The sequence below is a fragment of the Mesoplodon bidens genome (assembly GCF_964165515.1).
Source record: "Mesoplodon bidens genome assembly, chromosome: 10".
NCBI lineage: Eukaryota > Metazoa > Chordata > Mammalia > Artiodactyla > Ziphiidae > Mesoplodon > Mesoplodon bidens.
The window spans coordinates 21,691,507-21,704,232 of record NC_138172.1 but is presented as its reverse complement, the minus strand read 5'-3'; the positions used below and the strand labels follow the sequence as shown (position 1 = coordinate 21,704,232).

General features: G+C 32.7%; 1 protein-coding gene across 1 annotated transcript in view; it reads right to left on the bottom strand.

Moving 5' to 3' along the window:
* Window positions 1–340: 340 nt before the first annotated feature.
* The window catches only part of TMF1 (TATA element modulatory factor 1), a 29,937-nt gene continuing 17,551 nt past the window's right edge, over window positions 341–12,726 (bottom strand). The window contains exons 9-17 of the mRNA XM_081246500.1: window positions 11,783–11,875; window positions 10,909–11,065; window positions 7,046–7,238; window positions 6,133–6,202; window positions 5,806–5,898; window positions 4,845–4,946; window positions 4,412–4,564; window positions 3,144–3,269; window positions 341–2,463 (exon numbers count right to left, since the gene is read on the bottom strand). Of these exons, the coding sequence (XP_081102626.1) occupies window positions 2,320–2,463; window positions 3,144–3,269; window positions 4,412–4,564; window positions 4,845–4,946; window positions 5,806–5,898; window positions 6,133–6,202; window positions 7,046–7,238; window positions 10,909–11,065; window positions 11,783–11,875 (1,131 nt within the window). The 3' untranslated portion in view covers window positions 341–2,319. The remainder of the gene's footprint in view (window positions 2,464–3,143; window positions 3,270–4,411; window positions 4,565–4,844; window positions 4,947–5,805; window positions 5,899–6,132; window positions 6,203–7,045; window positions 7,239–10,908; window positions 11,066–11,782; window positions 11,876–12,726) is intronic.

Sequence of the window (12,726 nt, the reverse complement as noted above, 5' to 3'; positions counted from 1 at the left end):
AAATTTTCCTGAACTTTTCTTTTCACTTACTTAAACTACATGTTTTCCTAGGTTAGAAATTATCCATATTTAGAATATCTTAAATCAAAGTATAGATATATTTGATACATCCCCATATGTTAAACACTGTACAGCTGGAAGTTCTGAAAAAAGAGGTAAAGAAAAAGAAAGAAATGGTACTCTCAATTCAACTTCCCAAGAGTTAGAAGGGTGCCCACAGTCTGTGCTTAGTTGTCTATATATGAAACAACAATGTTCACAACCCCTCTGTTCTGTTTATATTCTTTACATTGTTATCATTTATATTACCTATTTTCTTTCAAGAATGGAAACATCTGACTGTGATCTATTTTCTTTATTAAAATATAAATATTTTCTAGAATATGGACAGATAAGTTTTAATGACAAACAGCAAAATACAGCAACCAACATTCAATAGGTATTCTGCCACTTAGTGGAGTTTTTCAAGAAAGCAATTCAATACACCTTCTCAACTTACAAATATATTGAGAAATCTAAGTGCATAATAAAATAAGATCTGTATGAACATCAGCTATTAATTTGTGGATAAAGAACAATATATGGTAATATACAGCCGAAGACCTAAATATTAAATAGCTGTTTATCTTAAATTAAATAAACTGAGAACACTTTAAAATTTTAAGTTGAGTTGATTTTATTAATGTTAATATGGATTAAGAGAATGTATAATATTATGAAATTGAAAGGTAAAGGAATTTTATTTCAATCTTTTCTCCACAACTGAAGGGTTTTTGGGTTTTTTTCCTCACTAATGGATATATTAAAAGAACAATTTCATAATTCCTAAACTTCTAGTTTCAAACACTTGACAGAATTTGCAACTTAAGTTTCCTATATTTTCTAATTCTGTACATTTCTTATTGCTATCAGTCTTGTCATTCTCTGTCAGCCCCTGGAAAAAAAAAAAAGCTGACAGAAAGCTATTAAACTGCTTTTTACCACTAAAATATAGAAAATTATTTTTATGAATTTGGCTCACACGGAAAGAATATTTATTAATGCTACAAATCAGAGATTCACTGACAGAAATACTGTCTTGAATGCAAAAAGAACAAAAATGAGGTCACTTGAATTGCCCTGAAAGGCATTCCAAAATCTTCAACATGGCTTACCTATAGCTAAAGTTCTAGTGTTTAAAATGTAACTAGAAGTTAAGTGAGTGTTCCTACTTTCAAGTAAAGGCAGCTAAATGACTTTCAGTAATAAAATGTATCAAAATATTTCACAAGTCTAAAACACAGCTGAGAGGAAGGCATAGTTAACTTTTTTCAGCTATTCCACACTATTTTTCAGTTTAAAGGTTCAAGAAAAAAATTAAATGATAAAACCACAGAAAATTGCAAAATGCCCAATTTAACTCCTATAATTTCTCTTTTGTTATGAATATTATGAATATCAAACATATACTTTTAATGTGCCAAAAATTAGGCTTTACAAAATGTGAACAATTAATTTTTAAAAAGAAAATTATATTAGTAATTTAATTACTTTTGATTCATTTTATAGGGTAGTAAAACAATACATCTTCAAAACTACTAAAATGTTAATGATACCATCACAAAATGACTGTAAGTAGATTTTTCCACTATTCAATTATGCCTAGATAACTTTGAATAGCTATAGCTTTCTCCAAATAGGTACCAAAATTTGTACAGACTTAATTGTGAGTGAAATAAAATTTGAGACCACAAAACTTTTAAAGTTTAAATTATTTACCCTTTAAACTTCAGAGAGTGATTTTTTTCCAAAAGAAAAATATAAGTTCAAGATTTAATAACTGCAGGTTTAATAATTTTTTTACTTGAACACAATGTCCATTTTCATAAATAGTAATTAGACGTACTGAAGACTTAAGTGTGAAAGATTTCAAAGTGTCAATATGTTACTATCACTCTTTAAATGTTCTCAATATATACAAAAACATATAAATTATAGACACAATTAGTTATATATCTACAATATATAACACCATTCTCCTTCCCTAACCATATTGACATGAGGATAAAGTAATAAATCTCTGTGCTATTCAAGGCAAAAAAAAAAAAAAAAAAAGACTGTAAAAAATAAATCTTTAAAGAATAGTTTTAAAAATAAAGTTCAAATACTGCACAAAATAATTTAACTGGAAATATTACTATATACTATAAAACAATTTTTTTCAATTTTTGAATGCTACAGTAAATTCCACTTTCTAATTCTATAAAAGAATTTATTGGATATCTGTACTTAGATATTAAATGTTTACATTCAGTTCGATGGGAATGTAATTTTCAGAAGTTAACTGAGCCTTTGTCTTAAAAGTTCATCTATTTGAGTCTTATACATATTTTTTACATCTTCAAGATCTAATCGAAGTTCTTCTGCCTCTTCTGCTTTTTCTCCATACATCTGCAGAATAGTGTTGTATCTTTGATCCAAATCCTATAAAATATATTTGTTTACAATTTTTAAGTAACTGTACAGAAAATCTTTAATATTATATTTATATTATCATAAACGAGCCACCAGTAAAGACCTTGCAATCTAAATAAAAGTATATAGTCATCTCTCATAAAAATTCAACTCACACCTCGGTCTGTTGGAATAAAAGAATAAAAAAAACAAAATAAGCCAGATGGCTATTAATCTTAACATATCTTTTCACTAAATCTACAATTCTCCCCATATATAGCTTAATCTGTCTTTTCTCCCAGTAATTTCAGCATGTTTGATGAAATTTCAGTCTCTATGGTTCACTGTGGTTTAAGTATTACCTGGCATTTACCCAAGAAAAGTCAAAAGAATATCTATTCTCATATATGGCTTAAGAGCAACTTCCAATACCAAATATGCTAATTGTGAGGATACATATAACATCAATCAATAAAATACTACTCAGATCATGCAAAAGTGCAGGATTATTAATGAGCCTTGGCCAAATGAAATCTAGTTATTTTCCTAAACATGACTGTGAACATTACTCTGAATGTGTGATGTGACAAGATAAGATTCATTTTTAAAGTTCTTCACTCAAATATTAATACTCTTTAATTATCAAAGAAAACACTAACATATACATATGCATTTTATGTAAACTAAAAATAAGAGTGAAGAATACTTACTCTTAGCTGAGTTCGAAGTTTGGGTATCTCCTTCACTTTCTCTTCAAGTTCATCATTTTGATTTGTTAATTTAACTAGCTCTTCAGCCATTATGGAGCGTGTTTTCTCTAGATTGCCAATTTCTAGCTGAGAAACATTACCAGGAAGTGATTTAAATCAAAATATATCATGTTTAATAATCCCACTAATAAAACCATATTTAATGTGCTATTTTTTAAGAAATAGATATGTGAACATATAACTATAAGCTAGCTCCTGGTAAAAGGAAACAGAGGCACAAAAACGGTTTCAACTTTCCTCAAAAGTATACCATTTATAGGGTTTACTATGAGAGATAAAGAACTGAAGAAAATTTAATCATCTGTTTGAAACAGGCAACTCTACATTTTTCTCTAAGGAAATAGCATATATTTCAGTTATGCTAAATTACTACAAAAACCCAGAGAAATAAAAACAAACTTTAATGTAGCGCCAACCATGTAGGTCACATTGGTAGAATCTATCATCAACTACCAAAGAAGTTCATTTGTGCCCTTAAGCATAACAGTGGGCTACACAAACATAACAGGTAATAAGATTATTCTGATCTATTTTCTTCCAATTCAAGGACATCTTCTTTAATACAGTAATATTTTCAACTAAAATCATATAATAAAAACAGAAGAGGAAAGTTCCACTTTCGAGTGTATCAAGTGTAACAATGAAAACAGGTAAAACGTTTTAACATTTGTCACCGCATTAAGTTTCTGAAAAGCAAGATGGGAGGATGCTCCACTCACCATGTTTCCTTTCATGTCTAGGATGTTATAGTCCTAATCTCTCTCATCACCTTTACTCTCTCCTCATACGGGGAGCTGGAGCAACTTACCTAAGCGGAGAATCTGGGAAGAATAGAATGGCTATGCTCAGCTCAGCAACTTCCCTGTTTTCGTGTTTGGAAAAAGCTGCCTGCAAGGAGCTCTCTGCTCCTAGATGCCTCTAAGTCTTATCATGGCAGGCTGTCGCACATGGGGTGGCCTACTCCAGCCAAGCATTTCCTGTGACAGTCTCCCAAATTCTGGCACTCAGAAGGCCCACTGAACTTTCATCCTTGGCTAATTTCTCCAACCAGCCTTTATTGTTAATATATATGATTTACTTGGGGCTTCAGGTGTCACTATTTCATTTTATTTCTCAATTTGTTCAGAATACAGGTGGAAATGAAGGGTGCTACTCATTGGGCCTCAAAATTTCATTTACTTCTACAGCACATTTAATTTTTCTAATACCTGTAAATGAGTAATTTCTCCTTCCCTTAGCTTTAGCTGAGACTGTAGATTTTCAATAATGCTTGATCCTGCTCCCATCCTTACAGCATCATAAAGATTGCTTCCATTTGCTGACACAGACATTGGTCCAAATGAGTGATCATGAAGCTCATCCTGTGTTAAAGAAAGCATATATAGTTATTCAGTTACTACAGACTGTTCATAAGTGTCAAACAAAATGGTTTGGTCAATTCTTACTTTAAAATGTCTATGACTTTCTCAAAGGCAGAAAACCATCTCTATTTCCTCAGTGCAATTAGCACTCCCTTACAAATATGCAGATAAATTGCCTATAGAATAGCAAGATCACGGTGAGAGTCGAACTGCTATCTGCACATTCTCTTTATCATTATTCAGTCTAAGAACTAAACACGTGTAAGAAATAAAACATCACCTGAGACATAAAAGATGTTTGTAGCCCTGCCATATCAACTCCACTTATCGAACTTGAGCGTGACATTGTGGGAGTGCTAGAAACAGAAAATGGCTTCCGTTCCTTAAGGTGTAAAGAAAAAAAATTCAGTTCAGGTTAAAGAGTAAAATGATAAATAAAAAAGCAAGAAAGTTTTCTACGATCAATGACAACAAAGATTCATTCTAATTTCCTCATAAAATGTTACAGATATCTTAAGTCTTATCAAAGGCACAATATTTAGTAATTTAAAAGTGTAGACAAACTTGGTCAAATCATCTCATTTATATTATAACAACATAATTTGGTTTATTTTTAATGGAATGAGAATGTTTTTAATGGAACAATTACATGAACTAATTGTTTCATATTATATAACATACCACCAATTAAACCTGCTCTTTAGAATAAGATTACCAATGAGATTTACAAACCATAAAGTTTCTGGCTTATCCATTTTATTTTTACTGTATTTTTTTAAACCAAATAAATTCAAAAGGTAATTTCAATCAATGCACATATAGGTAGTTTTAATGTATTATGCTTACTACTGAGTATACTCCAATCCTTTAAATATAGGAAACTCACTTCAGAAAAATTAACTTCACTAACCAGAAAGAAAGTGAACAAACCAGTTTCACTCCCAAGGTGCCTATGGGCCAAATGAGGTGCATCAGTGTCAGTGAGAGACCACAAAAATTCATTTTAAAAGGGGCAAGAGGTTCTGTAATTCAAATCCTAGAAATCACAGATATCTTTGCATAAACTCAAATTACTTTGGATCCACTCTGAGAACACTGATTATACTACTAGAATTCATCACTCAATTGATTTTAGACATAAGAAATGGTATTTATAAAGTGTAGCTAAAATTACAAAACAATTAATGATTAATCACAACAGCTATAACTGGTTACATCAAAAAGAAAACAAAATTTAATACCTTTTCTTTTATTGCTTCTTGAGTGAAAATTGCTTTCTTCCTTTCCTGTTCAACTTTCATTTTCTCCATTTCTAACTGACTATTCAACAGTGTCTAATGGAGAGAGAGATACAGTTAGATAATTTCTGTGATACTAAGTCATCATCATAAGTCAATCTCAAAGTTTAGGAACATAAGGTATACACTCCTATTTGTTTCACTACTAAAGATCAAGTTCCAAAAGCAGAAACATCACCCATTTTATCTTGTCATCTCATTAGTTCGCTACCATCCCCAACCATTCTCTAATGGAAGCCCTAAGAGGTGAGCGAACATTAATCGAAATACCTTTTCTTTCCTTGTCTCTTCAAGTGTTCTTACATATTCACCTTTTAGGTTTTCTAATTCAACCTGGTACCTATTAAGCCAAAGGGAATTAAAACAAAAAAGATGATAGTACAGACTATTAAAAACTCTCTACTTTATTAACTCCAGTTATATACTTAGTAGTCATTTTTATTATCAGCTTTATTTTCCAACTGAATTTTCCAGATGACTTGGGTTTTATTCAAAAACTGAACTACTACTTCACGTAGCTTATTTATTGGTTCTCTGGATTAAGATTTCATTTAAAAAGAGACTTTTTTTCTAAAGAGAATTTTGAATACCACCATTCTACAATATGTTCAGATTCTACAAAGGCTTATTAGGGAGGTCTATGAAAATGTCTGCAAAAGTTCATATATTTTACTTCATGAATCATTTTTACTTGACTACTTTTTTTTTAAAGTAAAATTCCAAGGAAGAACTCAGAGGATAAAACCCCTAATCACAGCCTTAATATAACTTCACATAGATGGATTTTATACCTTGTGGTTTCCAAAGAGCCCAGACCTTTATTTAGAAAGATTGGAACAATACTTAAACCCCTGTAATATAAAAATAACTCCAGTGAGTGGTCTTCAAACTATTTTGTGGTAAAAGACTCCTTTAAAAAATCTGATTAAAGCAATGAATCCTTTCTCTGGAAAATGCAAATACACTCAGAACATGCCACCCAATTTCGAGAGCCTATGCAAGGTTCATTGAACCCCGGTTCTATCTTGGTATAATATCCTATTACTAATGACTCTGACTTTAAACACTAAAAATATGTATTTTCAGTTCTCAGTGCAATGAAGCTAAAAACCAATAACACATTTTTTAAGTGCTTTAAAATGTCATGAAACTATCAAGAATAACACTCAAGAAACATGCTCACCTATTATTTTCATCCTCTAGTTTTCTTAGCCTATTTTTCTCTGATTCTAGCTGGGCCTGAAATCTACTATTTTCTTGTCTTAAGAGAGAATTCTGTGACTCCATGGAAGACATTTGAATTTTGTTGGCAAGAAGTTCTTCTGTGGCCACACGTTCTCTCTCAACTGCTGCTGCCAACAAGGTCTGGGATTCACCTGATTGTAGGGTAAAAAAGAAAAATCACATATACATACATTCAAGAGGCCAAGATGACAAGTAGATTCTGACTTCAAACTTTTAATGATGCAAATAGCCACACTTAAAACTGTAAGTACTCATTGACTAAGGCAGGCCTGACTACAGAGACAAAAAAAATCTTAATTTATATGTGTTTTATCACTTTTTTCACCAAAATATTTTAATTTGAAAGTAGAGTCATGTATCAACAGAGTAGTGAATCAACAAACAGTGCTGGGTCAATTGGATAGTCAAAGGAAAAAAAAAAAAAAAGAACTTCAAACTAACCTTCACAGAGCATATGAAAATTAACTCAAATGGATCATACACTTAACTGTAAAACAAAATATAATGAGGAGATGGGTAAAACAGGTGAAGCGGATTAACAGGTACAAACTACCAGGTATAAAATAGAAAAGTTACAAGGATGTAATGTACAGCACAGGGAATATAGTCAATATTTTATCATAACTTTATATGAAGTATAATCTATAAAAATGTCAAATTACTGTTGTACACCTGAAACTAATATAATATTTTAAGTCAACTATACTTCAACTGAAAAAAAAAACTATAAAACTTTTCGGAAAAAAACAGAAGAAGTCTTCAGGATCTAGGGATAGGCAAAGAGTACTTAGGTTTGACACAAAGAGCATGAGCCATAATGAGAAAAACTGATAAACCGGACTTCTTCAAAATTTTAAACTTTTGTTCTATGTGAAAAAGATGAAAATACAAGCTACAGACTTGGAGGAAATAAATGCAAACCATGTTATCTAAGACTAGCATCTAGAATACATAATGAAGTCTCAAAACTCACCAGTGAAAATACAAACAATCCAATTAGAAAATGGGCAAAAGACATAAACATTTCACCGAAGAGGATGTACAAATGGAAAATAAGCACATAAACTGACATTCACCATCTTTCATGAGGAAAATGCAAATTAAAATCATAGTAAGGCATCACTACACACCTGTCTGAATGACTAAAAGAAAAAATAGGGACAACACTGAAAGAAAATGCTGGCAAGGATGTAGAAAAACTGGATTATTCTCATAGATACAGACACTTTGGAAAACAATTTGGCATTTTCTTAAAAAACTAAACATGCAACTACCCATACAACCCAGCAAATGCACACTTGGGCATTTATCCAAAGAAATGAAAACTTAAGTTCACACTAAAACCTGTACATGAATGTTCACAGCAGCTTTATCCATACAAAGTCTAGATCCAGCCCAGACATCCCTCGTCAGGTACATGTTTAAACAAGATGTGCTACATACGTGGAAAAACACTCAGCAGGGACTTCTCTGGTGGTCCAGTGGGTAAGACTCCATGCTCCCAATGCAGGGGGCACAGTTTCGATCCCTGGTCAGGGAACTAGATCCCGCATGCATGCCGCAACTAAGCGTCTGCACGCCACAACTAAGTCCACGTGCTGCAACTAAGAAGCCCTCATGCCTCAACTAAGACCCGGTGCAGCCAAAATAAATAAATAAATATTTTTGTAAAAGAAGGAAAACACTCAGCAATAAAGACTAAATCATTGATAAACACAAGAACTTGTATGAATCTCCAAGAAATTACACTGAGCAAAAAAAGCCAATCCCCAAAATGTCACATGTTATACAATTCTATTTACATAAAAAAAAATTTTTTTTTTGGCAGTGCCATGCGGCATGTGGGATCTTAGTTCCCCAACCAGGGATCGAACCCGTGCCCCCTGCAATGGAAACACGGAGTCTTAACCACTGGACTGCCAGGGAAGTTCCACATTTACATAACATTTTGAAATTCCAAAATTTTAGAAGTGGAGGATTAGTGGTTGCCAGGGATTTGAGACAGGGAGGGAGGGCCATGAGGGTGCTAAGTATGATTTTAAAGGGCAAAATGAGGGATCTTGGTGGTGTTAGAACTATTCAATATCTTGACTGTAGTGATGGATACATGAACCTACACAAGTGGTAAACTTGTATAAAACTTAATACACACATAGACACACATACATACAGACAGACAAATGAGTATCAGTAAAACTGGGGAAATCAGAATAAAATCAGAAGGTTGTTTCAAAGTCAATACCTTGATTGTGATATTCTACTATAATTTTGCAAAGTGTTAACATATGGATATTGGGGAAAGCATGCAAGGGACCATTCTATATCATTTCTTATAACTGCATATGAATCTACAGTTAGCTCAACTGACAATTACAATTAAAAAAAAAGGACTAGTGGATAAAATTCTGAGATTTAACAAAGGCAAGAATTTTCATATTTTTTCCCACCAAAGTAGACCTAATAATATCTCTATTTTACATTATAAATTCTGTTCTATACTGTATCTATGCTCTTATTTATAGCATTATACAGTATGTTTGTCCTGTGGCTTTGCCTACATTCCAGTACAATACCACATATCCCTGAGGCTGTGTAGGCTCCAGTTTAAAAGCCACAAAAATAATGGCTTCTTGCTTTCATTTTATTGCTAAATAAGTATTTGTTTCAGAAGGTGTCATTTTCAGATATCTCATATTTCATAACAAATGGGTCTCAAAAAGTGGTCCAAGATAAATAATAGACCTAAAATTCATACCTAGAAATTAAACAATATATGAAGGTTCATCTGTTCAGTGATTTTTCTTTTTGAGCAGATAAATCTATTTCCAGACAAAATCTTACATGGAGCTACAAGGGGCAAAAAAAAAAAAAAAAAAAAAAAGAAAAAGATAAAGGAGGCACTACTTTCATTAAAGCAGCCTGGAGGGAGCCCAGCAGCTTACTTATCAAGCTTCCCTCTCACCATGACAGCCAGCCCTAAGACATACAAGGGATCTACTGAATACTGTTTGAAAGTGACTAATCTAGTTCACCCCTCATGATTTTCAGGGTGTAGTCCAGAGAAGGTAAGTGTCTTGCTCCAGACTGTCTGACTGGGTGATTCAAAACAAAACATAAAAACCCTGAGTCCAAGTCTCCTGACACCCATTCACGTCTGCTTTTATCACTACACCATGATGTCTCTCAAATTACAGTTAATTTTAGGCATAGAATGGACACAGGAATTTTTCACCATTTGCTAGCTTCTGGGATATCTAATATGTACATCTTCTGTGCTTGAGTAAGTATCTTAGAAGAATAATTTTCTTTTTATTAACATCACAGAAGGGCAACCTAGAGCATTTCTGTAAAGAAGCAAAATATGGGATCTTAAGACTCCACAGCATCTGTCTACTAGAATTTGACCTTAATCTAACTTAGATCTATCTCTGCTCTTGGAATTCTACCACTGACTAGAATCATGTCTGATCTCTACTTCCTACACTACTGCAGACAAGCTAGAATGAGGTCAGACTTAGCAATGGACAAGAAAACAGTTGAGCACAATAGTTTGTAAAAATGATGGAATGACATGGAAGTATTTTAGACACTACCAGACACATCGTGTAAGAAATGTTTTGAAAGAGTCAATTAAGGTATTAGAAAATAAATGTAAAAGAGGAGAAGAGGTAAAAATCTATCTACAAGTTAGACACAAAATGAAACCATGAGATCAAGTGAATTTCAATTTCATACCATTACCCTAATTCTAAAACAAGATGGAAGGGCTTCTACATTGAGCTTAAGAACTAAAGCAGTTACCAAGTCTATCAGAAAGATTCTTCTCTAACTTCTCCCATGATGACGTCTGGGACGCTAGAGTTGCTTGCAAATTTTCTATCTGTCGAAGCAATGGTCTTGTTGTTGATGAAACACTTTGACTCAGTTCTTGGTTTCGATTCTCTGCTTCCTGGAGTCTCTGAATCATGACATTCTTAAGTCATTACTGCTGACAGCAAAAAAAACACTAAAAATGCTAGCAAAGAAACTTTATGAGAGATTTCTGGGAAAAACTATTTCTCCAAGATAAAATGATTTTTTATTAAATTATTTTCTAACTATTCAAGCCTTAAGTTACAGTTAAGTTGTGCAACAGAGTAACTAAATAAATGCTTCTTTACAGAGCATTTCTAAGATAAAGACAGCTTTTGAATACCTTAAGATAATAAAGAGTATCATCCAAACCTCCCAGTAGTTGCCTCCTCATCCAAATATTTCTAAGTATTTATAAAAACAGAAAAATCAATCTGAGAGGCATTTTCTCCCCCTTTTCCTGTACATGTTCATTGACTGAAATTAACAGAGCAGTAGCATAAAAACTAGGCATTGCTTATCTGCCCCACAGTAATCAGAGACTGATAATAATTAATAAATTGGCCATCACAAATGAAAAAACAATACTGAATATACTACATATCTATCATGATAAAATTATTTTCTAGAAAACAAAATTAGGGCTTTCCTTATACATTTTTAAGGTGCCCACTCTGGTTTTATTCACATAAGCCACAAAAATACAGCAAATGATAAGTATGGGAGTAATCTTCTCAACTCTACGAACATTACCTCACTGAGTCATTTTTTATTTCTTGAAAAACGCATCTCAGATTTGTGTTTAGGGAAACTCTGACAGTACCTGCTGGAGTTCACTGATCTCATGACGTAAATAATCCTCTTTTCTGGCAGCTGCTTGTTCTGCACGTTGCAGTGCCAGCCTAAGGTCCCCCACCTGTATTAGGAGAACCAACAACACTATCACAACCAATATCACAATATTATCTATAATTTCCTGCTAACTACATATTTTTCATTGTGTTGACTTACTGTTCATGTATAATACTCTTTACTATCCAATGAGCTTTTACGTATGATTACCACACGTCCCATTCTTCAGGCAATCCCCGAGCCATATGTATTCAATATGTACTTAGGAAAGCTCAATAAGGCACACACACACACACAAAGCATATAAATATGTACAAGGCCCAGCCACTGCCATACAGTATAGGAGGAAAGACAATGCATCCATAAACGTTTGTAGTGTAAGGCAAAATGTGATAGGAGCTATATGAGCTATAAAAACTAGTTGCTATATTCATACACAGCTGCACAGGTTGTAAACTGCTACAGCCTTTTTGGAAAGCGTTATGGCAACATAATCATCAAACTTCTTACATTCTTTCATCTGATCGTCCTAGTCCTGAGAATTTACTCTATGGAAGCAGATCTGTAAACATACAAAGATGTTCTCTACACTGTTAGCTAGACTAACAAAAACAAACAAAACAAGAAATATTGTTAATATCTATTAGCAGTCATTTATTTTTATAAATGTGGATACAACATGAATATACCCAATAAAAATTAAAATGAACATAAAAAACATGTAGAAATGTACAACTTAATCTTAAATAAAAAACTACAAAATAATATATATATATTATAAAAAATATGTACATGGAGATAAGGACAAGAAGTTAATACACAAAACTAGTAGGACTTGTAAAAGGTGATGATTTTTTGAATGGTAACCCCATATACTCTCTATCTCCCATTCCCACAATTTTTTATTACGTTTGA